At 50.1% G+C, this 27,761-nt stretch overlaps 1 protein-coding gene across 1 annotated transcript in view; it reads right to left on the bottom strand.

Moving 5' to 3' along the window:
• Positions 1-865: 865 nt before the first annotated feature.
• Positions 866-27,761, bottom strand: part of LOC144783414 (E3 ubiquitin-protein ligase rnf213-alpha-like) — a 2,376,820-nt gene continuing 2,349,924 nt past the window's right edge. The window contains exon 41 of the mRNA XM_078662402.1: positions 866-1,588. Within this exon, the coding sequence (XP_078518528.1) occupies positions 1,426-1,588 (163 nt within the window). The 3' untranslated portion in view covers positions 866-1,425. The remainder of the gene's footprint in view (positions 1,589-27,761) is intronic.

Raw genomic sequence — 27,761 nt, 5'->3', positions numbered from 1 at the left:
TGTGAATTGAGGACTAATGCCAATTTTAAATTGGGCGGATTCACAGTCAGGGAGAGTTTCTTTAGTGAACGAGCAGCTGTAGTGCTTTTTATAAATCACTGCGATGCCGCCACCACGCGAATCGCGGTTTAAAGTGGCCAAATGATACTCATCTGGGAGTGTAAGGTTGGGGATGGTAGAAGAGCCATCTCGTAACCACGTTTCGCAGAGAAAGAGGATGTCTGGGTTTTCATCCAATATGAGCGAGTTTACCTCAAGATGGTGTCTGGTGAGTGATCTTACATTAAGTTGAAGTATCGTAAGGGGCGGGGGGGTGGTTATGCCTCGGTATCCCCGAACGCGAGTTGGGTTATCGGAAAAAAAATGGCAGGAGCTGCACTGGAGTTGCGAATGGCCAAGGACCCCTGTAGCATCAGGACATCCTGGATTAAGGTTCAAAGCAAGGAGTTCCTCGCGGTCGTACCGTATAGGTGTGTGGGACCTGGTAAGACCAGGGGGACTGGCGAATGGCGATGTCGACCAAGACTGTGCCTGCCCATGGTTGCAATTTTATCTGGCCTGCCGACCAAGTCTGTGCTCATGGTTGCAATTTTATCTGGCCTCTCGACCAAGACTGTGCCCATGGAGTGACAAGGCAGCCTATTTCATAATTAAAATAGTTTACTAGAATACCGATGTAACCTCTCTGGTCAGATACACACGCTTTTGCTGGGTCAAAAGTATCATTAAAGGTAATTCACCACCTCAAACAAACTGTAGTGTGCAGCTAAGCACCCTACATTTCATCGTGCACCTATATACTGTTAGTCAAGATAAAAACAATCACTATAGGCAATAACACTAACATTTATTGCTTAGCCTTTTTATTAGACAGATGAAGCAAATGGTTACATAATATAATGAAATAATATTGAAGGTGTTAATTCCGTGATAGCCTAGGAAAGTCTAAGATTAAACATAATGTTAAACTTCCCTTGTAAAAATTATTGGCGTGTTGACAGAATTACAAAGGTGACTATTACCTTCCATTAATAAGCAGGTCTAGTCAGAAAGGATTAGTAAAAATGATGGCAGAAAAGTTACATAAGAGAACGTACTTGATTTCATCCAAAACTATACCCAATGTTTGACTCTCAAATCCATTCCTTTAGTTATATTTCGTCATTCCCATACGCGTTACCTAATTTTATTAAATTTCAAATCCCCACATTAAACATAAATGTTTAGTCCATGATTGTCACCATCCGCAGCAGTCATCTCCGCATGCTGAATTTTCCATGATGGTCACTTATAAATGCGTTCAAAATGAGATAAAACACGTTACTAAAACACACCGGCTTCCGTTTTCTCCCGGAAGGCCATGGTTGTCACACATCAAAGCCCTGCAATGTTCACGCGGCAGGAGGGCGCAATACAGAGAGGCCATCAGAGGTTGCCGACAAATGACTTCCGGGTCCGAACGGCCGTGTTCCAGACTGAAATAACCTTTTCCAGAGTCAGAGCAGAATCCATGGCGCTGGTGAGATGTCTGATCTGAGCCTCCTCTGTTCCTTTACCATCTAAATAATTTTCAAAACACTCGGCAATCCTGGAACGGAGGACAAGAAGCGTTAGAAAAGAGTAGATATATATATATAAACATTATATCATGTAGCTGTACTCTGTTTATGTCAGTGTTGATTCGGTAAACAGAAAGCACTCTTTGTACCATTATTATCAAATGTGGCCCCAGCTACTAAATCAGTGACTCAGATTCAAATATAGTTTCACGCGTGTGGTGTTGTGGACCCTGCGGCCCCCATGCCACGCAAATGAGTGACACAAACACATAGATGTGGTACTGGTAACTGGCCCAGGGCATGTGCGCCTGGCACCTTTTATTGGCAGGGTTACCTGACCAGTGACGCCTGTGATGAATGGGTGTGGGGTGAGTGTGGAAGCCAGCCCTCAGGGAGTGGCCGGTGGCACAATCCTTGGAGAAACACTAGACTGAGTCCAGTGGGACTCTAAATCCCTCCCAAACTTTATTGAAAAAACCCAAAGCAGAGCAACTTGTGGAAAAGAATAAACAACATAACAAAACACCATTGAGTCTCTTCAGGCAGTCCGCTGGACAGGATGAGAGGACAGGTGCAGCTGGGAGCACCCGGCATCACAGCACGCATCCGCAGTTTAACCAGGGGACTCAGGGCACGAAGTGCAGTGAGGATGGAGTCCAGGTCTCTCAATCAACTATCTGTGGGGTTACAGTCCACCTGGGCACTGTTGTTTGGTTCCGCCTGTTCTCACGGTGTAAGGGCCTGATTCACAGAACTAACTTAAGACAAAATCCTAAACTTACTGCTTTTGGTATTCACAGAAGTTAGGATTTTGTCTTAAGTTTGTCTTTAGTCTGTCTTAAGACAAACTTAAGACAAAATCCTAACTTCTGTGAATACCAAAAGTAGTAAGTTTAGGATTTTGTCTTAAGTTAGTTCTGTGAATCGGCCCCAACGAGTCTATTTACATAGTTCACTTTGGGGGTGCATCAGTGGCATTGATGGATCCTGCTACAGAGGTTTCTTTAGAGTTGCCCTGGCTCCATGAAAGGCAAACCAGCAAAGACTGGGACGGCGATTAAGGCGTTCGGACGTCTTCCTATGAGGCCGGGTGCCTCCTGGTACATGTCGTTGGAGCAGCTACAGACTCATCCCTCCTGCCGGGGATTCCTCACATATGAATTCCCTTGATGCACTTGCCCCTGGGTTGCCCCAGGACTGCCTGGGCTGTGTGGGTCTCACACAGGGCACGTGAAGGGGGTCGCTGCGGAATTCCCAACAGGACCACGCCCAAATTCCTTGTGCTATCCCAGGGTAGATGCTACAATGGTCGGGTGTGCTCTCTTCAGCAGAACTGAGATGCAGGTGGGGTCTAACAGATGGTCTCGGGGTGATGTCTTCCTCAGCATCAGGAATGCCTCGTTGGTCTTGGGATGTTTCACAGACGTTCGGCGGCACTCTGCTAGTGCGATGCTCCTCGGGTGGTTCTGGTGATGCACCTGGTAATGATGACGATTTTACCATCTAACAACTTGGGCTACAGGTGGCGCAGTCTTGATTGGAGTGAGGTTGACTGGAGGGACTATAGCCACTTGAAATCATACTTCTTTGGCATGTGCAGTTGCTAGCAGGGATGCGATCTGTGTCAAGCAGCCGGTGACAGGTGGCTGGACGGTCGCACTGTGAAGCGTGGGGCAGATATGAGGTTCACGCATGCAGGCAGCTTACATTTGGTACTACGGCTGAGCTACCTCCAGAGACGTCGCTGCACCCCGGTGGCTGGCTTGTGTTGATGGATGCCCTCTCCGGTAGTGGCATGAGTCCTTGGTCTTGTATCTTAGCGATTTTTCTTGAGCACCTGCGGTTGTTTTCTTAATGATGTGGTGTCATGTCACGCTCTTCTCTACTTCCGACCAGGTTCCTCATGAGATGTAGCATTATGCCACGTGTCTCATGTTCGCGCCACATGGACATCTTGCTGGTCGCGTCCAGTTCATAGGACTGTGTCTCTTCTTTGCTGCGGACCTGTTGCAGGTTTCCCCTGCCAGTAGGACTTGACTCTTCTCTCTTCGCAGACCTCTCACAGATCTGGTCCCTTCCTCCGGGTCTTCTTGGTGCTCCACCCCCTAGATGGAGGGTCACCTTCTTTCTGCTCCTCTTCTTCGCTCAAGGGCATGGTGCTTACGCCTCAATGCTGCGCCCACGCTGCACTTGGTCTTGCCTAGGATCGGGCATGATGGCAGGGTCAGTCACACCGTGTGACACTCTCAATGATGGGCCAGCGTTGGCCATTCGGTGTTGGGAGTAGCCGGCTGGTGCAGCCTCTTCTCTCTCTCTCGAGGGCTCTCTGGTGCAGTCTTGCATTGTCTCTGTGCCCCATGAGACAGTGCCTTCTGCTGGCTTCTTGCATGCCTGCTCCTTTCTCTTGCGGTGGTGGTTGTTCACCACTTGCGTTGTGCGGCGCATGTTCTCCTCCTACCATTTGTGAGACTTACTACTTGGCTGCTTTTGGTTTCATTACCTTGGCTGGACCTTTCTCGGATTACTATCGCTTCACCGCCTTGGCTCCCACTGGACTCCTGGCAGCTCTCGTGGCTGGGGCAGTTTGGGCTTCCTAGTGTTCTCTGGGGATGTTTACAGTCTCTCCCTTTAACCAAGAGCAGAGCAGTTCAAACTGGGACACTGCAGGCCATGATTTCCTTTTTTTAGACCGGGGCAGCAGAGGCACTCATGCCGTGCACACTTTTCCTCTGGGCTTGCCTTTTGTGGGTACAGTTTCTTTGACTTGCTTTGTTTTACTTAATGCGGTGCTGGGCGGACGAAACGGCCATTAGGTGGCTCTTCAGCCACAACTCCACTCAGGCCTTCCTGAAGCTGCTGGCCTTTTCAGCTCATGTGGGTGCTGTAAAAACCAATTGTGTGCAGGTGTTAAATACTGCTGGCTGTAGATGTCGGTGTGAGACTGTGCACTGGGCTGCAGCCACTGTCCTCCCTCGTGATCGGCCCTTGTATGCTCGCTGTGTCAGCGCCTCATGGCTAGGCCACTGTAATGCTTTTATTTATTTATTTTGTGCGTTTTTATATAGCGCAGACTTTACCCGAAGGCATCAGAGCGCTTCACAATAGGAACAGTAGTGAAACATGAGGAAAAATTGTGACAGCCTGTTACAAGAGCAAGCGTTACGTTACATAAGGCAATATTGACAATTGTGCATGTATCACGAGCAAACAAAATACAAGAGGTAGCAAACGATACCTTACAAGAGGAAAAAAAAGTGACGTGTGTATGTTACAATAGCGTACAAAGTACAATTAGAGGTGTAATACTGCACTAAATGGCAGATGCTCAAAACACAAGAACAAACGTTTCATTACATGAGGCAATTGTGGCAATTGTGCATGTATCCGAGGCAAACAAAATACAAAAGGTAGCAAACGATACATTTCAAGAGGGAAAGTGACGTGTGCATGTTACAAAGGACTACACAATACAAGTAGAAGTATAATACTGCAATAAATGGCAGACTCTCAAACCACAAGAACACATTATGAAGGCACTTCCATAGTCATGTAGAACAGAATTTCCTATAAAGGAAGGACTTCCTTCAGATAATAGAGAGGGTGTGAGTTAAATTTGGAAGTGTCTTTGAAGGACGAGAGCTTTGAGGTCAGTTTTAAAGGCCTGGGAAGAGATGGTGGTCCGGAGCTGAGGCGGAAGTGCGTTCCAGATTCTCAGCGCGTTGTCTGAATGATTGCATGGGCTGAGGCACACCATGCCTCACGGGCCCAGTCACAGCTTCTGCCTCTAGCAGGTGGTAGTTAAAACATTCTTGTTCCCTCAGGGGCTAGAGCACGGTGCCGCAAGGATGCGCCAGGTGGCACCACAGGTTACTTCACGCACAGGGCAGCCTTACTGATGCTACAGGCCGTGCATCATGGGGCGAGGTTTGGGAGACACTATAGGCGTGTGCCTTAGTGGAGAAGTGTGGCTCACTGGTTAGAAGCGGCAGACTCTGAAGCAGAGATCAGGCCCGGGACCAGGGTTCAATTCCCGACGCGGCAGGGTCTTGGGCTCAATGTCCGTGGACTCGATAATTCTCGCCTCGACGCCTACTCTAACCATGGGTCCCACGCTGCAACTCTGGGCAATAGCTTGCTTAATCTCCACAACGGCCCCAACAACACTGGGATGCCTGGCTTCACCTTGCGGGTGCCCAGGAGGGGCATCTCACAGGGAGAGCCAGGAAGGGTTCCACAGAGTTATACAGCGCCGGGACGCCCCGCTGCTGGGGCAGCTGTGCGCTTTACAAGTATACTACATTTACATTTACATTTATGCGATATAGCAAGTACAGTGTCCGTTTCCTTAGGGCCATTAGTTTGAGACTGCCGTTCTCCTTTCAAAGTGCTACACCACGAACAGTCGCTAGGTGGCACTGCAGCCACCAGTCATTGGCTGCGGCAGCCTCCCCGAACCTCCTGGCCATACTGCTTACTTTGCAGCCTCTATGTAAACAGCTCCAGGGGGTAAAGCTCAACGATGGTTGCAGCCAGAGGTGAAACTAGAGTCAAATTTCGAGGAGGGTGAGGGGGCGGCTGATACAAATTGCGGGGGGGATAATTCTTCCAGCAATCGGCAGAGTGAAGATGCAGGGGCTCTAAGAAGGGGTGAAAGAACAACAAAGCCTCGTTAACAAGTAAGTGGTCTTGTAAAGACCTGTGAAGAACTCTGGTGCGGCTGCAGTAAGACGGATGCCAGACCAGCCAGCGTAGAGCAGCTCAAAAACTGTCTTTGTGTGTGCCTGGGAAGCTGTCTCAGCCCAGGATGACACACATAGGGAGGATGGGGAGGCCGCCTGGTTGCAGGACTGGCCGATCCATGCTTCTCTCTCTTGCGGGTGAAGGGCAAGGTCACGTGGATGCCCCAGGAGGTCAAGCCAGTCTTTTCTGCTCCCGCGGAAGTGGTGGCCTGCCACTACGGGGCATGCACTGCACGCGCCTGCCTTGGCTTCTCCATGCCCACCTCCGGCCGATCCTGTAATTGATTCAGGTAGGTAGGGTGCTGCCCTCTGATGACAGGCTGCATGGCAGCTTGCTTCTCACTTTTTATTTGTCACTTTTTGTTTGTCACTGTGTTAGCCCCATTTGGGGCATTTACACTGTCTCTGGGGCCTCAGGGCAAGGGCAAGGGCAAGCACCAGCTTCTAGGGGTGCTGGAATCATTTCGGGAGGATGCTGCACCTTTCAAGATGCTGCGGGCCTTGCAGTGCGTTGTAGGTGCTGATGTGGTGTTTCCTTGCTGTAGGTGCTTCTACTTGCGGCCCCTCCTCGCTGGGACAGAAGGCGGCAGATGGGGCAGCTTCCCCCTTTATCTTACTCTTGTAGGTTCCTCCCTTCTCAATTTGTGACAGGATTTCTGTCTTTCTCTTCGTCTGTCTTTCCCCTTTGTGTGTTTTTCCTTCTCATGCTCTCAGGAAATGTCTGATGAGGAATAACAAATGGTGGTCGCCAAGAATTAGTGCCGGTGACCCCCACCAGCAACCACCGGCTCAGATTAGGCACTGATTCATCACCTTGCGAATACCCCCTGGTGCCAGACTGGGTCCGGATATTTTTCTCTACAATTCTCTAACACATTGGTAGGTGGTATCGTGATGCTCTGTGTCGGGTCCGCTCCGCCCTGAATATGATGTCAGGGCCCCTACACAGCCGTATCTATGCACGCTGCCGTTACTTTCTTTCTGATCTCAGTCAGTGTAATTTAACACAGAGAAAATGGAAATCAGATTCACCCACTGTGCAGATCTATGGATTGGCATCTTATTAGCTTGGACTTGATGAGTCCATTCTCCAGATCAGGGAAGATGGTGGGTCGATGTGATACCTGCAGTTAGATAGAGTATCTACCAGAAAGAGCTTTACAGGAGGTAAATACAATTTGTGAATAGATACCCAAGCAGTAATTCACCAGGGGGTGGGTCTGTGGAATGGCTCAGATCAGGAAATCTTGCAGGACAGACTGGGCGAAATGCTCCATCTGCAGGGTCTGGCTATCCATGCATTAGTGTTTCATGAACGTGTGAACTTACGTCCATGTAGCTGCATAGTAGATGTTTAAGACTGGCCCACTGTGCACCAGCTCAGTGGTAGAAGCCTTTGCTCTGGTGGAATGAGCGTGAACATCTTTCAGATGCTGTTTCTTGGCCAGCCATTAACAGATCTTACTGTATAAGATAATCCTTTAGGGAAGGATTCTCTTCTGCACAGTTTTGCGCTTTTCACCCCCAGATAAAACCATCAAAGAGCTGGTCATCCACCCAATGTTACTTGGTATGATCTATGTAGAAACTCAGGGCTCTCTTGGTGATCTTCCTCTTTAGATGGAAGCTGACAGGGTTGTAGGCTGCTTGTGTCTTAACAGCTAACTGGGAGGAAGGTGGTATATGGCTGCTGAACAGATAGCGTGTGTAGCTCACTCACATAATGAACTGACATAATGCCTATGAGGAAGAGACGAGGTTACCCTGGACAATGCGGTCTCCAAGGCTGTGAGAATAATATTTAATCTCCCGCAGTTCACTTCGCCAGCTCAAATAAGGCTAGAATTTGGGCTACAAAAGCAGAAAATATCACGAAAGGGTGCCTATGCCAAGTGCTGGTACAAAATAAAGGGTGCCGAGCCAGGTACCCTGAACTCTCACGTGTGGAAGGAAATGACAATAAAAAAAGACTGCGGGTTATGGGTTACCTTCAAACAGCAATCAGGGTGCCCGCCATCCAGGACCTATGGGAAACCAGTATGCCCCAAAAAAGTTTCAAGGACCTGGTAAACAAATCATAAAGATTGTATCCCACGAAGAAGATAAAGCAGCTCTGAGTAAGAGGGCCCGCAGCTGGTTCGTATTCCAGAGTTACGCAAGGGCCAAGCCGCAACCATATCTAGGAACAAGCTTCTCGAGAATCACAAAAGAGAGATTCTTGCTTTTGAGGTTGGGAATTTTACCCGCAAAGCGTCATCTTCCAACATGAAAACGCACAGACACAACAAACCATTGCAGACTATGCGGCGACATCAACGAAGATGTTCTACATCTATTATGTATCTGCAAGGGCTTGGGAGCGGAATGAAGACAGCTATTAAAGCCGTGCCTGATCGAAAGCCAGGTACGAACTTGCAGGCAGGCGGTAAAGGCTTGCTTCGAGGGAAGCAATGTGCGGTTGGCCAGTAGCCTTGTTTGGTTTATGAGTGCAGCAAAAGCAAAGCTATCTCTGGAAGTACCCTAATAAATGGGTCATCAACTTAGGCCCACCGTCTTCTTATTTATCCATGACATCCCTGCTTAAAAGAGATTGTCCTTGGCAATCATGTCTATCACCTCGGTCTCTCCGCGTTATGAAGCAGTCACCCTTGGGATGTGAATCAGAAACAGTGGCACAAATTTTCTAAGTCCATCGCGCCCCACAGGCTTAGCAATCAGGGCCAAGGAACCAGCCAATCACCGACATGGGAATCACCCGACAAGAGGTGCAAAGAACTGGGCAAGTAAAGGACACGACGAACTGCAGATTGTAGCTGTTACCAATGAATTTTTGGTTGCTCGTACACAGACTTTAATGTAATTCAGACCAAAATACTCAATACTAATTTTAAAGGAATTGGTATTGCACAGGAATTCTCAGTAATGAACACTTGAAAAACGTTGTACCTTTCATGTCACTCTGAGCACCTTACTGGCCGCATTGTATACCAGTTTTTATTTTCTTGTAATTTTATGGAGTCACTGCATTTTTTAAAATGTATTTAACTAATTCCTGTATTATAAATGACGCTGGTTGGCTTTTTATACATATGTTTTAACTGATTGCAAAGGTTTTAATTAATCATGCAATAAAGATTACTTACTTACTATGAGGAAGATGGTCTTCAGCTTGAGAAGGTGGAGAGAAGAGCTGTGTATTGGTTCAAACAGAGCAGACATGATATAAGTGAGAACCATTTAGGCATCAAAAAATTGTTGACAGGAACATCTGACTCCTCCATTCTTGAATTGCATCACAACAGGTGATTTGAACAATATTTTCTGATCAAGTAGGCATAAAAAAAGCTGAAAGGGCCGAACCTTAACTGTGACCACAGCAAGGCCTTGCTGGGCCAGCAAATTACAAAATATGTTTGTCAGCTAACTGTGCCTCTAATGGCTAGTTGGCGCAGGAGGTACACCATACAACAAACTCCTCTGAGAGTCCTAAGTAAACAGTTTTGATAGAGGGACACCTGGCTGCCAAGATAGCACCAACTACTTTAGGAGGAAGATCAAGATCCATCAACCGCAGCCGCTTAATGTCAACAATTGGAGGGGCAGGTTGTGTAGGCTTGGGTGCAGAAACCTGCCCTGCTTTTGCAGCAGGGCATTCTCGTAGAAGGGGCAAACGGAGTCGAGGACAGATGCTCGTTGCCAGTAGTTCTAGGTAACACACTCTTTGCAGAGTCCAGGGTATTAGGATAACCTGGCTCAAGTTCATGCTGATCTACGTAAGGACTTGTTGTCGTATCTGGGACTGATGGAGCCGTGCAACAACATCTACTGAAACACAAGGGAATTGCTGAGAAAAATCTCAAAATCTAGTCTGCACCTGGAGGATATTCATATGGTCGGGAATCTGCGTTGGAGGTATTCATCAAAATGTATCATAGCTTAGAGCTCCCGCATTGCTTACAATTGATTGACTTTCCATGTCACTTTCATTTGCCTGCTTCTTACTTCTGTTCTAGCTGGTCACTTATGTTTAGGTCCGGCCCAAGAAGCACTGCTTCCTTACAGTTGCTTTGCTTGACTGCCATATCTGCTTCCACTGCTTGCTGTTTGCACAATACTTTTTCCTTTTGCATTAAGCACTCCATGTGGGTGTGTGGATTTTCGAGTTGCCCCCATCTTTCTTTTGCACTTTATATTACTTTCTCCATGGTCTACTTCTGCTTGCCCCTTATTATTGCACTCACCTGTATGCTTCTCCCCCATTACTTTTCCCCACCCGCACCCTCTGGGTTGCTTTACTCTGAAAGGTGTGTTGCTTTTGTTTTCCTCCCAAACTCCCTCCTGTTGCTTTGATATCCCCTTAAGCCCTTACCCCACTACTTTTGCATTCCGTTCCATGTTGCTTCAGTGTCTCTCCTCCACCCTCCCCCGTGTTGCTTCGGGGCCCCCTATCTATGTTGCTTCCGTGTTCTGCCCGCCCTCTCACATGTTGCTTCCAATCCCCATACCCACATTAAAAAAAAATAATAATAATAATTCGCTTGGTTTGCTTCTTTTTTTGTTTCGGGTCAGTAACGAAAAAAAGGGCCCACACCATTTTGTAGGCGTGTGCATGTATGGTGTGTGTGTGCTAACAAAATAACGCAGGCAGTATTAAAGGTTTTTTCCTTTTTTTTCCATTCACTGCATCAAGGATGCTGTGCAGGGTGGTTAAAAACTACTTTCAAAGCTAAAAGGTCGCAAAGGATGACACCTATTGGCTTTGTCAATGCTGTTATGGCGCTCCACAGCACAGCATAAGGCTCTGATGGATTAGAGGACAGTATCATACTTGCTGATGGGCACACGCACACTCTGACCACCGACCGAGTGCCGAGCACTTAGCTGCACAACTCGTGCTTGGATCTCCGTCGGAGCGGGACCCTGAGCTGTGATTAGGCAGTAAAAAGGAAAGGGATAAGTATTGGATTAAAGAGTGACTCTAAGGTGCTGTAATCATATTACTACACCAAGCAACCAAGAAAAACTCAAACCATAAGTGAAGAGACGTTTGCCAAGGAACCTAAAAAGTGCTACACACACGGCGAAAAATATACCTTATTGGTAAGAAGAACCCTCACTCACCCTAGTGGTGACATGCTTCATCATAGGGTTCCCACTGGAGGAACCAAATGTTCCTCCAGTGTGCTTCAACGGCTGATTTACAGCGGAGCTGGTTGTTGTGAATAGGGTTTTTCGTGTGTTTTCAGTGTATAGTGAATAGTGAGGTTAAAAAATACTAGCTGTACCCAAAATAATTTTATTCACAGGTCAGGTAGTATCAATAAAAATGTGTACTGGATACCTTAGGGGCTATTTTATTGACCCCTTGTATCTCCAAAGGTGAAGGTCGACATGTTTCAGCTGTCTTTTCAATTTTATGCAGCTTTCTTCAGGACCAGAAAGTGAATATCCCCGGTGGTCCACACTCGCTAAGGCGTGTCCTGTCCGTGCGGATATATTGGATCACTGAAATAATATCGAGGGACAGAATATCGACCATCAAAAATATCGTTGACAAAATATCGAGAGACAAAATATCGAGTTTCTATCTACAACCAGGTAAGTACAAAAATATCGAGTTAAAAATATCGTTTACAAAAATATAGTTGTAAAAAATATCGTATTTACTAAAAACAGTGTTAAATTAAATTAATATCAATAATTAATTACTAAAATATACTTAAAATTACTTAAATTAACTTATAATAATTAAATAATTAATGAAAGTTAAATAAATATTTTTTTATTTCATATTTATTAAAACATATATATATAGTAACAAAATATAATAAAATAATACCCAAAAACTGAAAACTGACCCTGAACCCTAAAAATACCCCTTTACCCAAAAACCCAAAACTGACCCTGAACCCTAAAAATACCCCTTTACCCAAAAACTGAAAACTGACCCTGAACCCTAAAAATACCCCTTTACCCAAAAACTGAAAACTGACCCTGAACCCTAAAAATACCCCTTTACCCAAAAACCCAAAACTGACCCTGAACCCTAAAAATAAAAACGAATTTTTTTACTATCTATATTATATACTTACATATTTTCACTTTCTATATTATTTACAGTCGAAATTACTTCACTTACCTTAAAAACGATATTTTGGCTGTCTGTATTCTGTCCTGTCGATATTTTGTCCAAACGATATTTTAAACTCGATATTCTGTCCAAACGATATTTTGGAGTCGATATTATGTCTGTGCACCGGATATATTGTGTGAAAAATATAACAAAATTTAAAAACAACAACTCACGGTGATACTCGTGTTGGCACTCCTAGAATTTCCAGGGGCCACAACCCGTGGAATGGTAAATCACAGTGTTAAGAACATACAAAACAGTTGTTTGCTTTACAACTACTTATTCTGTGACCAGTTAGTTCCCATGCATCACAGGCACTCTCCATTATAGCACCTAGGTTCACCTTTAAGTGGTATGATGTATGGCATCCACCCAATGAATTTTTAGTCCAATTATTAGACCCCATGCCCCATATTGTGGACACGATATGCCTTATTTGACATCGCTATTGTCAATAATTATGCCCGCTCAGTGTTGCCAGCAAAATGCTCAATTAACGCCAATGCGGCCAAAGCACTTTTTTTGAGCGTCAGCAGGGTGGTCAATTCCTGACCCTTTAGTGCAAAATAACCCACTTGTAAAGACAAACAACATAAACATAAAAACCAAACTTCCGCGAGCGGAGAATGATTGGGAGGCTGCAAAAGTTTTAAAAGTTTAAAAATGAAAACGGAAAAGTGACTTGGCTTACTTACAACACTGGTTAATAGTGCTATCATCATGGGCTAGCGGTGGGGGTATTCTTCACGCTACTGTTTCACTGTAAAATAGTTTGAGAGACGGCGTTAGCAGTGCGGTGATCAAGCAGACTGCACTCTCAATAGCCAGAGTATCCACAATATCTCACGCGCACCATTATCTCACTACTTACTTGAAAGTAACGGCTCCCCGCCCGCAACCTACTTCGTTCGCTTCCGCCGCCCGAATGATGACTCTACGGGAGCAATGCGTAAGGCAAAGAGGGCTGAGGTCCGATCACGTGACTCACGTGGTTGACGTACTTCAACCTGTATGTTCATGCGTTCCTAAAGGAACATACTGAACTGCTCGCCCGTCTTGTGAAGTGGTAATCGTAAAGTATGCCACTAATGCACAAGTTACTACTTGTGTAACGATATATCTGTAAGAGACATTAGTTAGTATTAGATTACTTACCTTAGAGTATCCCCAGGCGTCAGACTGGATCCGGAAACTTTTGCGTAGCAGTACCCTTGCGCGTCTGTAGGCGTCGTCTGCGGCTCCGCGTCCGTCGTGGGCGCCGTGATGACGTCGTTGGAGTACTTAGACGCCGCCTCCGCGTGCTGACGTCAGTTCTTAGACACAGCTTTTCCGCGCCAGAAACGCAGAGCCATGTTAAAAACCAACACTGGTGCCATTGAAACTAGGGCCCTGAAAGGGGACAACCCTAACCCTAGATATTGGTTCGCAGAACGGGGAGGATGGGTGGGTCGGTAAGGAATCTAATACTAACTAATGTCTCTTACAGATATATCGTTACACAAGTAGTAACTTGTGCATCTGAAAGAGACACGTTAGTATTAGATTCCTTACCTTAGAATAGATACCCCAGCAATACCAACCCCGGTGGTGGGTCTGCGAACCAATAATCACACCAGAAAGTCCTGGAGGACGGAACGGCCTAAGAAGCAATCCCTCCGGACTTGGCTGTCCAGGCAGTAGTGTCTTGCAAACGTGTGCAGCGATGCCCACGTAGCTGCCTGAAATGAAATGAAATGAAAGTGGGTTTTGTAAAGCGCATTACTACCCGAAGGTCTCGTAGCCTGACAGATGTCTTGTAAGGGCACACCCCTGCCCAGGGCAGTGGTAGTCGCCGTGGCTCGGGTAGAATGAGCCCGTAATCCAGCAGGGGGCTCCTTCCTAGCCAGAGAGTAGCATGCCTGAATACACAAGATGATCCACCGGAAGATGGTCCTCTCATGTACCGCTTTTCCCTTCTTAGCGCCCACATAACCAACAAAGAGTTGGTCATCCACCCGGAACTGGCGTTTGCGATCCAAATAAAATGAGAGCGTACGTTTTGGGTCCAGACGGTGGAGCCGCTCTTCCTCTTTAGAGGGATGCAGTGGTGGAAAGAAGGTTGGCAAGGTGATAGACTGCCCAATGTTGAAGGCCATGACAACCTTGGGCAGGAAAGAAGGTTTGGTACGTAGCACCACTTTGTCCAGATGGACAGAAAGGAAAGGTAGAGTACAAGAAAGAGCCTGGAGCTCACTCACTCTCCTGGCAGAGGTGATGGCAACCAGGAAAGCAGTCTTCAAAGTCAGAAGACGAAGAGGACAGTTGTAAAGTGGCTCAAAGGGAGCGCACATCAGAAATGTAAGAACCAGGTTCAAGTCCCACTGAGGCATCACAAACGGAACAGGAGGAAACGTGTGTGTGATGCCCTTAAGAAATCTATTCACAATAGGGGACTTGAACAAAGAAGGCTGATCAGGAAGCCTGAGAAAGGCTGAAAGGGCAGAAAGGTAGCCCTTGATAGTGCCCAGAGCAGAGCCCTGCTGGGCAAGAGAAAGAAGGAAGAGAAGAACCTCAGAAAGAGGGGCAGCAAGAGGATCCACAGCCTTTGCTGTGCACCATGCCACAAATCTGTTCCACCTGCAGGCGTATACTGACTTTGTGGAGGGACGCCTGGTTGCCAGAATGACGTTACAGACTTCAGGAGGCAAGTCAAATGGCCTCAACTGTCGCCGCTCAATCTCCAAGCATGGAGGTGGAGACTGGACAGGTTCGGGTGGAGGACCGTCCCCTGCTGCTGCGACAGAAGGTCCTCCTGAAGAGGCAGACGAACCGGGGGATCGACTGACATACTGAGTAGCTCTGGATACCAGTACCTTCTCGCCCAGTCCGGAGCCACAAGGATGACTTGGGCCCGGTCGCGCTTGATCTTCTTCAGCACTCTGGGCAGAAGTGGTATAGGCGGAAAGGCGTACAACAGACCGCAACTCCACTCGCGACGAAAAGCGTCTCCGAGCGAGTGCCGCCTTGGAAATTCCAACGCGCAGAACTGATGACATTGCGCGTTCTCTTCGGTGGCGAATAGATCTAACCAAGGCTCTCCCCATTGCTGAAAGAGGCCTTGCGCCACGTCCGAGTTCAGACGCCATTCGTGATCCATCATGCACCGACGGCTGAGCTCGTCCGCCCTGGCGTTCAGAGAACCTGCCAGGTGTTGAGCCACCAGGGTCACGCCCTGGCGTTCCAGCCACTGCCAGAGGCGCAGAGCCTCCTGGCAAAGTGTCCACGACCCCACCCCGCCCTGTTTGTTGCAGTACCACATGGCGGTGGTGTTGTCCGTGAACACCTGCACTACACTCCCCCGGACAGAGGGGAGGAATGCCTTCAGTGCTAGACGAATCGCCCGTAACTCCAACAGGTTGATGTGGAGCCGGGCCTCCGCCGAAGACCAGAGGCCTCTGATCTCCGCCTCTCCCATGTGGCCTCCCCAGCCCTGGAGGGATGCGTCCGTCACAACTACGTGCTCCGGTTGGGGAAGGGAGAGGGATCTGCCGCTGACCCAATCGCCGTCCGTGAGCCACAACTGCAGCTGTCTCGCAGTGCCCTCCGAGATCAGGACGTGGTCGGACAGATTGCCCTGATGCTGGGCCCACTGAAACTTCAGGTCCCACTGCAGAGCCCGCATCCGCCACCTGGCGTGATGCACCAGAAGGATGCAGGAGGCCATCAGCCCCAGAAGCCGCAGCGTCAACCTGACCGAGATCCGGGATAACGGCTGAAAGATGGGAATCAGAGCCTGAATATCCTGGACCCGCTGTTCGGGTGGATAAACCCGAAACTGCGCCGAGTCCAGAACCGCTCCGATAAAGAGGAGCTTCTGAGAGGGACACAGGTGTGACTTTGGCACATTGATGGAGAACCCCAGCTGGTGCAGGAGATCTGCCGTAGTCTGGAGGTGGCTGACGACTGTCTGGGGCGAGCCCGCTTTCAACAACCAGTCGTCGAGGTAGGGGAAGACTGTAACCCCTAACCTGCGCAGATGAGCTGCGACCACCGCCATCACCTTTGTGAACACCCGTGGGGCGCTGGTAAGGCCGAAGGGGAGCACGGTAAACTGAAAGTGCTCGTGGCCAACCGTGAACCGCAGGTAGCGCCGGTGGGCCGGCAGGACGGGGATGTGGAAATAAGCGTCCTGCAAGTCCAACGCTACCATCCAGTCTCCTGGGTCCAGGGCAGCTAAGACCTGAGCCAGTGTCAGCATCTTGAACTTCTCCTTCCGGAGGAAGCCGTAGACGTTCCGTAGATCCAAGATAGGACGTAGGCCCCCTTTGCCCTTCTTGGGTACCAGAAAGTAGTGGGAGTAGCAACCACACCCTACTTCTGGCCCAGGAACGCGCTCGATGACCTGATTGGCCAAGAGGGCCGTAACTTCCTCCTGCAGAAGTCGCAAATGATCCCCCGATACACGGTGGTTCTGAGGTGGCATGGTTGGAGGAGTCGCCTCGAAGGGGAGGGAGTAGCCCCTTCGGACGATTTGCAGCACCCACCTGTCCGAAGTGACAGTACGCAAGTGGAGGTGGTGATGGCGAACCCTTCCCCCCACTGGCGTCACATGGGCCTGAAAGCACGGACTAGGAGGGTTTTGAGGCGGATGCTGCGGGGGAAGGTGTGGACTGACCTCGCCGTTGACCCCTACCGCCCGGACGGCGGTTACCACGGCCACCACCGCGTTGGGTATTGCCCTGCGGAGCGTGGCTAGCGGCACGTGTGGGCGCACCCCTTCCGTGGCCACGAAAGGAGTGATAAGCAGACAATTGCTGGCGCGGGGCCAAGAGGCCCAAGGACTTGGCCGTAGCCCTGGAGTCCTTAAAGCGCTCGAGCGCATGGTCTGCTTTGTCGCCAAAGAGGCGACGGCCATCAAACGGCATGTCCATGAGTGTGTTCTGGACATCTACCGAAAAGTTGGCGGACCTCAGCCAGGCGTGGCATCTGACCGCCACCGTCGTTGCCATCGCTCTGCCGAGCGAGTCGGTGGTATCCAGCCCACACCTAATGGAATACTTGGCTGTGTCCCGGCCCTCCACAGGGGCTTGGCCGAGTTTGGCCCGTACCTCCAACGGACACTCTGGCAGCACTTCCGCGACCGTATCCCAGAGAGAGTGGGTGTAACGGGTGTTGGAGGACCGCAGACCCAGACTAAGGGATGAGAATATCTTCTTTCCACACTGCTCATACCTCTTGGATTCCCTGTCCGGCGGGGCGGAAGGGAATGCGGTCTGGGAATTGGAGGGCCTGGATGACCAGGCTCTCGGGGGTGGGGTGGGTGGACAGGAAACATGGGTCGCCCGGGGCTGGGCGGTGGCGTCTGGCCACGTTCCTATCTACGGGCGAACCCGTAGCGGGCTTGGACCAAGTGCCCAGAAGAACGTCGGTCAAGGCCTCATTAAAAGGCAGCAGAGGCTCGGCCGAGCTTGACTGCGATTTAAGGACCTCAGTGAGGAGGTTAGTCCTCACGGCCGCGACGGGGAGCTCAAGGCCCAAGGCCTTGGCAGCCCTCATCAGCACCACACTATAAGTTGCCCCCTCCTCCGAAGCCATGGTAGGAAGGGAGACAAAACCAGTATCTGGAGAGGTGTCCAGGCCACTGGCCTCCCCAAGGTCTCCTGCCCAGTCCTCATGAGACTGACACTCTCTGGTCAGAGGGTCCTCAGACCCCTCCCAGTCCCCTTCATCACCCAGCTCCTGAAATTCAGGGTTCTCAACTAATGGGGCCTGTTCATAAAAGTGAAACTCACCAAACGAAGTCTGGAGCGGCGCCCATCGGGGCTGTCCCGACAGCTGAACAGGAACGAAGGTGGAACCGGGGACGGCGTCGCCCGAGGACCGTGCCGGAGGCGACACCTGAGGGTCCGACGCCGGGGAGGTCGTAAGGTCCACCGGCGACGAACCAGATCCCGAAGGAGGTCCAGCGGCGTCCTGCGGCACCGGGCCCGAAGGCGCCGTCGGTGCCGGAACAACTGAACCCCTCAGCGCCGGGCCGAAGGCGCCGGCGGCGTCGGGATAGTGGGAACCTGCGGCGCCGGGCCCGAAGGCGTCGGCGGGCCGATGCACCTGACGGCGTCGGGGCAGGAGCCGCCGACCCGCTAGGAGTCCCAGACGGGTCCGCTGGGCCCGGAGGCGCCGCGGAGCCCGTCGGAGGAGAGAGTTTCCTCATGGCCATGAGGAAGCGCTCGATCTCCTCCTGCGACGCGTTCAGCCCAGTGACCGGAGGGTGTGGAGCTGCACGCGGCGCCCGCGACTCCGACGGAGCCGCGTGGGTGGTGTCACCCGAACCTCCGGCCGCATCGCGCGAGCGTCGGGGGGAGTCCGAAGAGCGATGACGCCGCTTGGACTTCTTGTGCCTCTTACCTGACGACGAATTCGACCCGGAGGAGTGCGGCCTACTCTCGGAACTGTGGTGGCTCCGAGCCCGCGACCTGTCCCTCGACCTCCCATGGTATCGGGACCTCTCGCGGCGGGGGACCGACTGCCGGAGTTCGAGTCGCCTGCGGGACCGCTCCCCCCTGGCTTTCGAAGAGAGGGCCCGGCAGTCGGAGCAGGCCTTGTCATCCTGGTCGACGCCTAGACAAGATAAACACACACGGTGAGGATCCGTGACCGACATCAGGCGGTCGCAATCATCGCAGTGCTTAAAGCCGGGCATCCCTACGGCACCGTTCGGAGTCGAAAGACTTCGAGAACAATCAAAAATGATCAAAAAGTTAGTCATAAATTGACAAGGGTTACTGCTTTTTCCAGATCTGCGCTTGCTGGCGCGGAAAAAAGAAGAACTGACGTCAGCACGCGGAGGCGGCGTCTAAGTACTCCGACGACGTCATCACGGCGCCCACGACGCCGACGACGGACGCGGAGCCGCAGACGACGCCTACCGACGCGCAAGGGTACTGCTACGCAAAAGTTTCCGGATCCAGTCTGACGCCTGGGGATATTCTAAGGTAAGGAATCTAATACTAACGTGTCTATTTCAGATAAATAAGACAGGACACGGCTTCCTGTTTGTTAACATGTCAGCATGGTTTAGAATTACCACGAACAGTCTGAAATAAAATTAAAGCACTGGATCTCCTCACTATCTATAGTTGGGATCACGGCCTTTTTCTTAAAACACAAAAAACTTTATTGAGCACCCTGAGTCGTATCACACGGGACAAAGCTAGCTATTTCGGGACTGGTCTTAGTAACAACATTTAACCCCACGCGTGCGGCGCATTTTCCCGCTGTGCGCTGACTTTTGCTAAAACCCGCGGTTCATGACGAGCTGAGCTCGTCATGAGCGTCGAAGAGGTTAATCTATGGCCACTTTGATCCGGCTCATTATTGGCAAAACACAAGTAATGGAGAGTTGTTTTGGTTAAGTGGTCATCATTCAGAGAGAGCTCCGTATAATTCGTAATTATTTCTCAACTTTCACTTGTAATATCTGTGACATCTCTTACTGGTTGAGAAATTGGGTATTTACAAGGCAGATGTGACTTGTAATTTGATTTGGGGCAACGTTCATTGGTGATCTAAGACTCTATGATATCATAAGAGCCATTTACAAGAAGGAACAGTTAGTCGGTTTTGTGTGAATAGCGTGCAATGTACTATCTTGGGGGGGGGGGGGGCTCTAGCAATATCTTGATCCTCAGATAACCACCCAGTTATCACGAATAGTGAATATTATACTTTACTGCTGTAATCAAGTGTTTCAGTGGAACTGAAGAAACCAACATGACCTGGATTTCTATCATCGTCTCATAACAGTACCCCATGGAATGTCATCATTCAAGCCTGTCTGGTGGCTCGAAAGGCGATATATCCATCATTGTTCTTTCTCGAACAACCTAGCCTCAGATCCCTGGGCTAGCTGCTCGCTGATAGTCCACCTTAAATCCTCCGGGGTATGATTCATCTGCAAAAAGTGGGATGTTAGTTTTGTATTGCTTTTTCGACATCGGATGTTGCTGCAATGCTCCCCAATTCACAATTTCACACGTCTTGTTGTTAACCCTACATATCTTAACCCTCAAGGGCAGGTAAGTAAGTAAACAACATTACAAGAATTGCAATTGGTATGATTCTGTTGCCGCCATTCCTTTCCTGGTTCCAAGTGTAATACCATAGTGCTGGATGTTAGGTGACACGCACTGCATCCTCCGCAGGGGAAATGCCCAGTGATAGGTGGTAAACCCCATGCATTCAGTACTCCCTCAGTGGTCGTATTCTGTTGCTTCCTGGGACGCGTATGGACTATGGCATCCTTTAAGCTCCTTGCCCGTTTAAATGAAAACAGAGGTTTGTCCCAGTTGTGATTGGTACTTTTAAGCACTCTCCAGTGCTTATTAATGCATCGAGTTACTGCGTTCGACAAAGGATTATATGTCGTCATGCATGTAAGGGGAACCTCCGGAGAAGCCTCTTTCGGGTGATCCTCCAATAGAGCTTCCCTGTGCTGGTTGCGTGGCCGCTTACAGCTTTTTTGAAGCAAATGGTTCAGGTACCCACGGCGTTGTAATTTTCCAGTGAGATCCTGTGCCTGATGTTTGAAGTCCTTCAAGTCACTGCAATTGCGCCTAATCCGCAGGTACTGGCCAAAAGGCAGGTTTTCCCTCAGTGCCTGCGGATGAAAACTCGAATAATGTAATAGATTGTTCTTTGATGTTGGTTTGTAATAAGTTCTAGTTCGCAATTCATTGCCAACTCGAGAGATGGTCACGTCCAGGAATACAATTTTGTCCTCAGCATATTCATGAGTGAATTTTAAATGAGGGTTCAAATTGTTGATCCATTTAAAGAACGATTTCAATGTACTTTCATCACCTTGCCAGATTATCAAAACGTCATCTATGTACCGTTGCCATAGTAACAAATTTGACGAATAGGGGTTGGACTGGGGTATATGTTCGCATTCAAAATGGTATACATATAATCCCGCTACACTGGGCGCGAAAGTGCTTCCCATAGACGTCCCTGTTGCTTGTAGGAATAGCTTGCCTTCATATTCAAAAAAATTTCGTTTTAACGCCAGGGTTGCACATTCCACCACAAAAGATCTAGAGGTACTGTACTCCCATGTTGACTGTTGAAGCATATCCGCAACTACTCCAATTGTGACATCCTGCGGTATACAGGTGTAAAGACTCTCGATGTCAAGAGTCACCAGGAAACAAGAGTCATCTGGTATTCTTACTGTTTGTAACAAGGCCAATAGGCTCTTGGTATCCTTTATATAAGTACTGGTCGATTCAATAATCGGTCTCAAAAAGAAGTCGCAGTACTTGGAAAGAGGTTCAAGTATTGAACCCATACCCGATACAATTGGGCGTCCGGGAGGGGGTGAGATACCCTTGTGAGTTTTTGGGAGTGTATAGAAATTAGGAACTTTACCCTCTGTGGTAGTGAGGAAATCCGCATCTTGTTTGCTAATATTACCCTCACACTCAGCTGTGGTCACTAGTTTCAGTATTTCAATCTTCAGGCTGTCCGATGGGTCCTCCTGTAGGGGGATGTAATTGCCCTGGTTATTTAGGAGGCGGCGAAATTCCTTGTCATAATCTTCCACATTCTGTATGACAACGCCTCCCCCCTTATCAGCGCTTTTGATTATGATCTTGTTGTTGTTTTGTAAAGACTGAATTGCTTGAAACTCTCCTCTGGTGAGATTCTTAAAGGGAGCAGGCTCTGTTAGTGACTCAACCTCGTTGATAACAGCTTTTTCAAATGTTAGTATTTCCGGTGGTACCATATGAGGTTGAGGAGTAAAGTTAGATTTTAATCTGAACGAGATATCGCTTTGAGCATCTTGTGAGGACTCTTGCGTTTGTTGTTGTTCAAAGAAGCTCTTCAGTCTTATCTTGCGGAAAAATTCCGTTAGTTCGCAATGCAGCTTGAACCGATCCAGTCTGGGGGTTGGCACGAAACCAAGCCCTTTTTCCAACACATTCATCTCTGTTGGAGTAAGAGTGACAGAAGATAGATTTGTCACTAAAGTCTCTGGTTGCTGGTGCCCGCTCGCTGGTCTGATGTTTTGCTGCGGGTATTGTCGCCCACTGCTTCGGAGTGACCCCAATGGACCTGGTTGGCGCCCTTCCTTCTGCCTCTTCCCCCCCCAGCCTCCCCCTAAAAATGTTTGCTGGGGGAACATATTAGGATAGTAATGTGGATTTGGCGGGGGCCCAAAAGGTGGATTCCACCCCATCATTGGTGGAAACTGCTGTGGTTGATGGAAGGTATTAGGGTGATAATTAGTCCCTAGTTGGTAATGTTGCCACCCTTGGTTATGAAAACCTCTTCCTCTACCCCGGCCTCTCCTTCTCCAGCCACGTGTGTCACGTGATCGGACCTCAGCCCTCTTTGCCTTCTGCATTGCTCCCGTAGAGTCATCATTCGGGCGGCCGAAGCGAACGAAGTAGGTTGCGGGCAGGGAGCCGTTACTTTCAAGTAAGTAGTGAGATAATGGTGCGCGTGAGACATAGTGGATACTATGGCTATTGAGAGTGCAGTCTGCTTGATCACCGTGCGCTAACGCCATCTATCAAACTATTTTACAGTGAAACAGTAGCGTGAAGAATACCCCCACCGCTAGCCCATGACGATAGCACTATTAACCAGTGTTGTAAGTGAGCCAAGCCACTTTTCTGTTTTCATTTTTAAACTTTTAAAACTTTTGCAGCCTCCCAATCATTCTCCGCTCGGGGAAGTTTGGTTTTTATGTTTATGTTGTTTGTCTTTACAAGTGGGTTATTTTGCACTAAAGGGTCAGGAATTGACCACCCTGCTGGCGCTCAAAAAAAGTGATTTGGCCGCATTGGCGTTAAGTGAGCATTTTGCTGGCAACACTGAGCGGGCATAATTATTGACAATAGCGATGTCAAATAAGGCATATCGTGTCCACAATATGGGGCATGGGGTCTAATAATTGGACTATAAATTCATTGGGTGGATGCCATACATCATACCACTTAAAGGTGAACCTAGGTGCTATAATGGAGAGTGCCTGTGATGCATGGGAACTAACTGGTCACAGAATAAGTAGTTGTAAAGCAAACAACTGTTTTGTATGTTCTTAACACTGTGATTTACCATTCCACAGGTTGTGGCCCCTGGAAATTCTAGGAGTGCCAACACGAGTATCACCGTGAGTTGTTGTTTTTAAATTTTGTTATATTTTTCACACAATATATCCGCACAGACAGGATACGCCTTAGCGAGTGTGGACCACCGGGATATTCACTTTCTGGTGCTGAAGAAAGCTGCATAAAATTGAAAAGACAGCTGAAACATGTCGACCTTCACCTTTGGAGATACAAGGGGTCAATAAAATAGCCCCTAAGGTATCCAGTACACATTTTTATTGATACTTCCTGACCTGTGAATAAAATTATTTTGGGTACAGCTAGTATTTTTTAACCTCACTATTCACTATACACTGAACACACACGAAAAGAACAAGTTACTTACCTTCGGTAACGATATATCTGTAAGAAACAGTAGTTAGTATTAGATTCCTTACCTTAGAATATCCCCAGGCGTCAGTCTGGATCCGGAAACTTTTGCGTAGCAGTACCCCTGCGCGTCGGTAGGCGTCGTCTGCAGGCGTCCCCTGCGGCTCCGCGTCGTCGGCGTCGTGCGCCGTGATGACGTCGCTGGAGTATATAGACGCCGCCTCCGCGCGCTGACGTCAGTTCTTTGCACACAGCTTTTCCGCGCCAGAACACGCAGAGCCATGTGAGAACTAACACTGGTGCCATTTGAAACTAGGGCCCTGAAAGGGATGTCCTTAACCCTAGGTATCAGTTCGCAGAACGGGGAGGATGGGTGGGGCGGTAAGGAATCTAATACTAACTACTGTTTCTTACAGATATATCGTTACCGAAGGTAAGTAACTTGTTCATCTGAAAGAAACAGGTTAGTATTAGATTCCTTACCTTAGAATAGATACCCCAGCAATACCAACCCCGGTGGTGGGTCTGCGAACCAATACAACCTACACCAGAAAGTCCTGGAGGACCGAACGGCCAAAGAAGCCATCCCTCCGGACTTGACTGTCCAGGCAGTAGTGCCTCGCAAAGGTGTGCAGCGAGGCCCACGTGGCCGCCTGGCAAATGTCCTGCAAAGGGACTCCCCGGCCCAGGGCAGTAGTAGCCGCCGTGGCCCGAGTGGAATGGGCCCTCAGCCCAACAGGAGGCTCCTTCCGAGCCAAAGAGTAGCATGCTTTGATGCACAGGACGACCCACCGAGAGATGGTCCGCTTCTGTACCGCCCTTCCCTTCTTCTCACCCACGTAGCCAACAAACAGTTGGTCATCCACCCGGAACTGGCGTGTGCGATCCATGTAAAATGAAAGCGCACGTTTTGGGTCCAGACGATGGAGCCGCTCTTCATCCTTCGAAGGATGCGGAGGCGGGAAGAAGGAGGGCAAGGTGATGGACTGCCCAATGTGAAAAGCAGAGACTACCTTGGGCAGGAAAGAAGGTCTAGTCCGAAGAACCACCTTATCAGGATGAACAGACAAGAAAGGAGGTTTAACAGAAAGAGCCTGGAGCTCACTCACTCTCCTGGCAGAGGTGATAGCCACCAGGAAGGCCGTCTTTAAAGTGAGAAGACGGAGAGGACAGGAATGAAGAGGCTCAAAGGGAGCGCACATCAGGAAAGTCAGAACCAGGTTCAAGTCCCACTGAGGCATCACGAACGGAGTTGGGGGATACATGTGCGTGATGCCCTTCAAGAATCGTAACACAATAGGGGACTTGAATAAAGATGGCTGATCAGGTAGCCTCAAGAAGGCGGAAAGGGCAGAAAGATAGCCCTTGATAGTGCCCAAAGCAGAGCCCTGCTGGGCAAGGGAAAGGAGGAAGAGGAGAACCTCAGACAGAGGGGCAGAAAGGGGATCCACAGCCTTTGCTGTGCACCATGCCACAAATCTGTTCCACCGGCAGGCGTATACCGACTTTGTGGAGGGACGCCTGGCTGCCAGAATTACATCACAGACTTCAGGAGGCAAGTCAAATGGCCTCAACTGCCGCCGCTCAATCTCCAAGCATGGAGGTGGAGACTGGACAGGTTCGGGTGGAGGACCGTCCCCTGCTGCTGCGACAGAAGGTCCTCCTGAAGGGGCAGGCGGATCGAGGGACCGACTGTCATGCTGAGTAGCTCGGGATACCAGTATCTTCGAGCCCAGTCCGGGGCCACAAGGATAACATGGGCCCGGTCGCGCCTGATCTTCTTCAGCACTCTGGGCAGAAGTGGTATAGGCGGAAAGGCGTACAACAGACCGCAACTCCACTCGCGCCGAAAGGCGTCGCCGAGCGAGTGCCGTCTTGGAAACTCCAACGCGCAGAACTGATGACATTGCGCGTTCTCTTCTGTGGCGAATAGATCTAACCAAGGCTCTCCCCATTGCTGAAAGAGGCCTCTCGCCACGTCCGAGTTCAGACGCCATTCGTGATCCACCGAGCACCGACGGCTGAGTTCGTCCGCCCTGGCGTTCAGAGAACCTGCCAGGTGTTGAACCGTCAGAGTCACGCCCTGACGTTCCAGCCATTGCCAGAGACGCAGAGCCTCCTGGCAAAGGGTCCACGACCCCACACCGCCCTGTTTGTTGCAGTACCACATGGCGGTGGTGTTGTCCGTGAACACCTGCACTACACTCCCGTTGACAAAGGGGAGGAATGCCTTCAGTGCTAGGCGAATCGCCCGCAGCTCCAACAGGTTGATATGGAGCCGGGACTCCGCCGGAGACCAGATGCCTCTGATCTCCGCCTCTCCCAAGTGGCCACCCCAGCCCTGGAGGGACGCGTCCGTCACAACCACGTGCTCCGGTTGGGGAAGGGAGAGGGATCTGCCTCTGACCCAATCGCGGTCCGTAAGCCACCACTGCAACTGTCTCGCAGTGCCCTCCGAGATCAGGACATGGTCGGATAGGTTGCCCTGATGCTGGGCCCACTGAAACTTCAGGTCCCACTGCAGAGCCCGCATCCGCCACCTGGCGTGATGCACCAGTAGGATGCAGGAGGCCATCAGCCCCAGAAGCCGCAGCGTCAACCTGACCGAAACCGGAATAACGGCTGAAAGATGGGAATCAGAGCCTGAATATCCCGGACCCGCCGTTCTGGGGGATAAACCCGAAACTGCGCCGAGTCGAGAACCGCTCCGATGAAAAGGAGCTTTTGAGAGGGACACAGGTGTGATTTCGGCACATTGATGGAAAACCCCAGCTCGTGCAGGAGGTCTGCCGTCATCTGAAGGTGGTGGACGACTGTCTGGGGCGAGCCCGCCTTCAACAACCAGTCGTCGAGGTAGGGGAAGACTGAAACCCCTAACCGGCGCAGATGAGCTGCGACCACCGCCATCACTTTCGTGAACACCCGTGGGGCGCTGGTAAGGCCGAATGGGAGCACGATAAACTGAAAGTGCTCCTGGCCTACCGTGAACCGCAGGTAACGCCGGTGGGCCGGCAGGACGGGGATGTGAAAATACGCATCCTGCAAGTCCAACGCTACCATCCAGTCTTGAGGGTCTAGAGCAGCCAAGACCTGAGCCAAAGTCAACATCTTGAACTTCTCCTTCCGGAGGAAGCCGTTGACGTTCCGTAGGTCCAAGATAGGACGGAGGCCTCCTTTGTCCTTCTTGGGCACCAGAAAGTAGTGGGAGTAGCAACCACACCCTACTTCTGGCCCAGGAACGCGCTCGATGGCCCCCTTGGCCAAGAGGGCCGTAACTTCCTCCTGCAGAAGTGTCAAGTGGTCCCCCGACACACGGTGGTTCTGCGGTGGCATGGCTGGAGGAGTGGACTCGAAGGGGAGGGCGTAGCCCCTTCGAACGAGCTGCAGCACCCACCTGTCCGATGTTATCGCGCGCCAGCGGGAGTGGTGATGGCGAACCCTGCCACCCACTGGCGTCACGTGAGCCCGAAAGCTCGGACTAGGAAGGCTTGGATGCAGCAGCAGAGGGAGGCGTGGACTGACCTCGCCGCTGGCCTCTACCGCCACCACGGCGGAAACCACGGCCGCCACCGCGCTGGGGAGCGTTCTGCGGCGCGTGGCTGGCAGCACGTGTGGGACCGCCCCTCCCTTGGCCACGAAAGGGGCGAAACGAACCCGTCTGCTGGCGCTGGGTCGAAAGACCCAAGGACTTGGCCGTGACCCTGGAGTCCTTGAAGCGCTCCAGCGCGTGGTCCGCTTTGTCACCAAACAGGCGACTGCCATCAAATGGCATGTCCATGAGTGTATTTTGGACGTCTGGCGAGAAGTTGGCAGATCTCAGCCAAGCATGGCGACGAATCGCCACCGTCGTGGACATAGCCCGTCCCAG

This window comes from Lissotriton helveticus, chromosome 9, assembly GCF_964261635.1.
Source record: "Lissotriton helveticus chromosome 9, aLisHel1.1, whole genome shotgun sequence".
NCBI lineage: Eukaryota > Metazoa > Chordata > Amphibia > Caudata > Salamandridae > Lissotriton > Lissotriton helveticus.
Note: the sequence above shows the minus strand (reverse complement) of the source record. Positions and strands in the feature narration are given on the sequence as shown.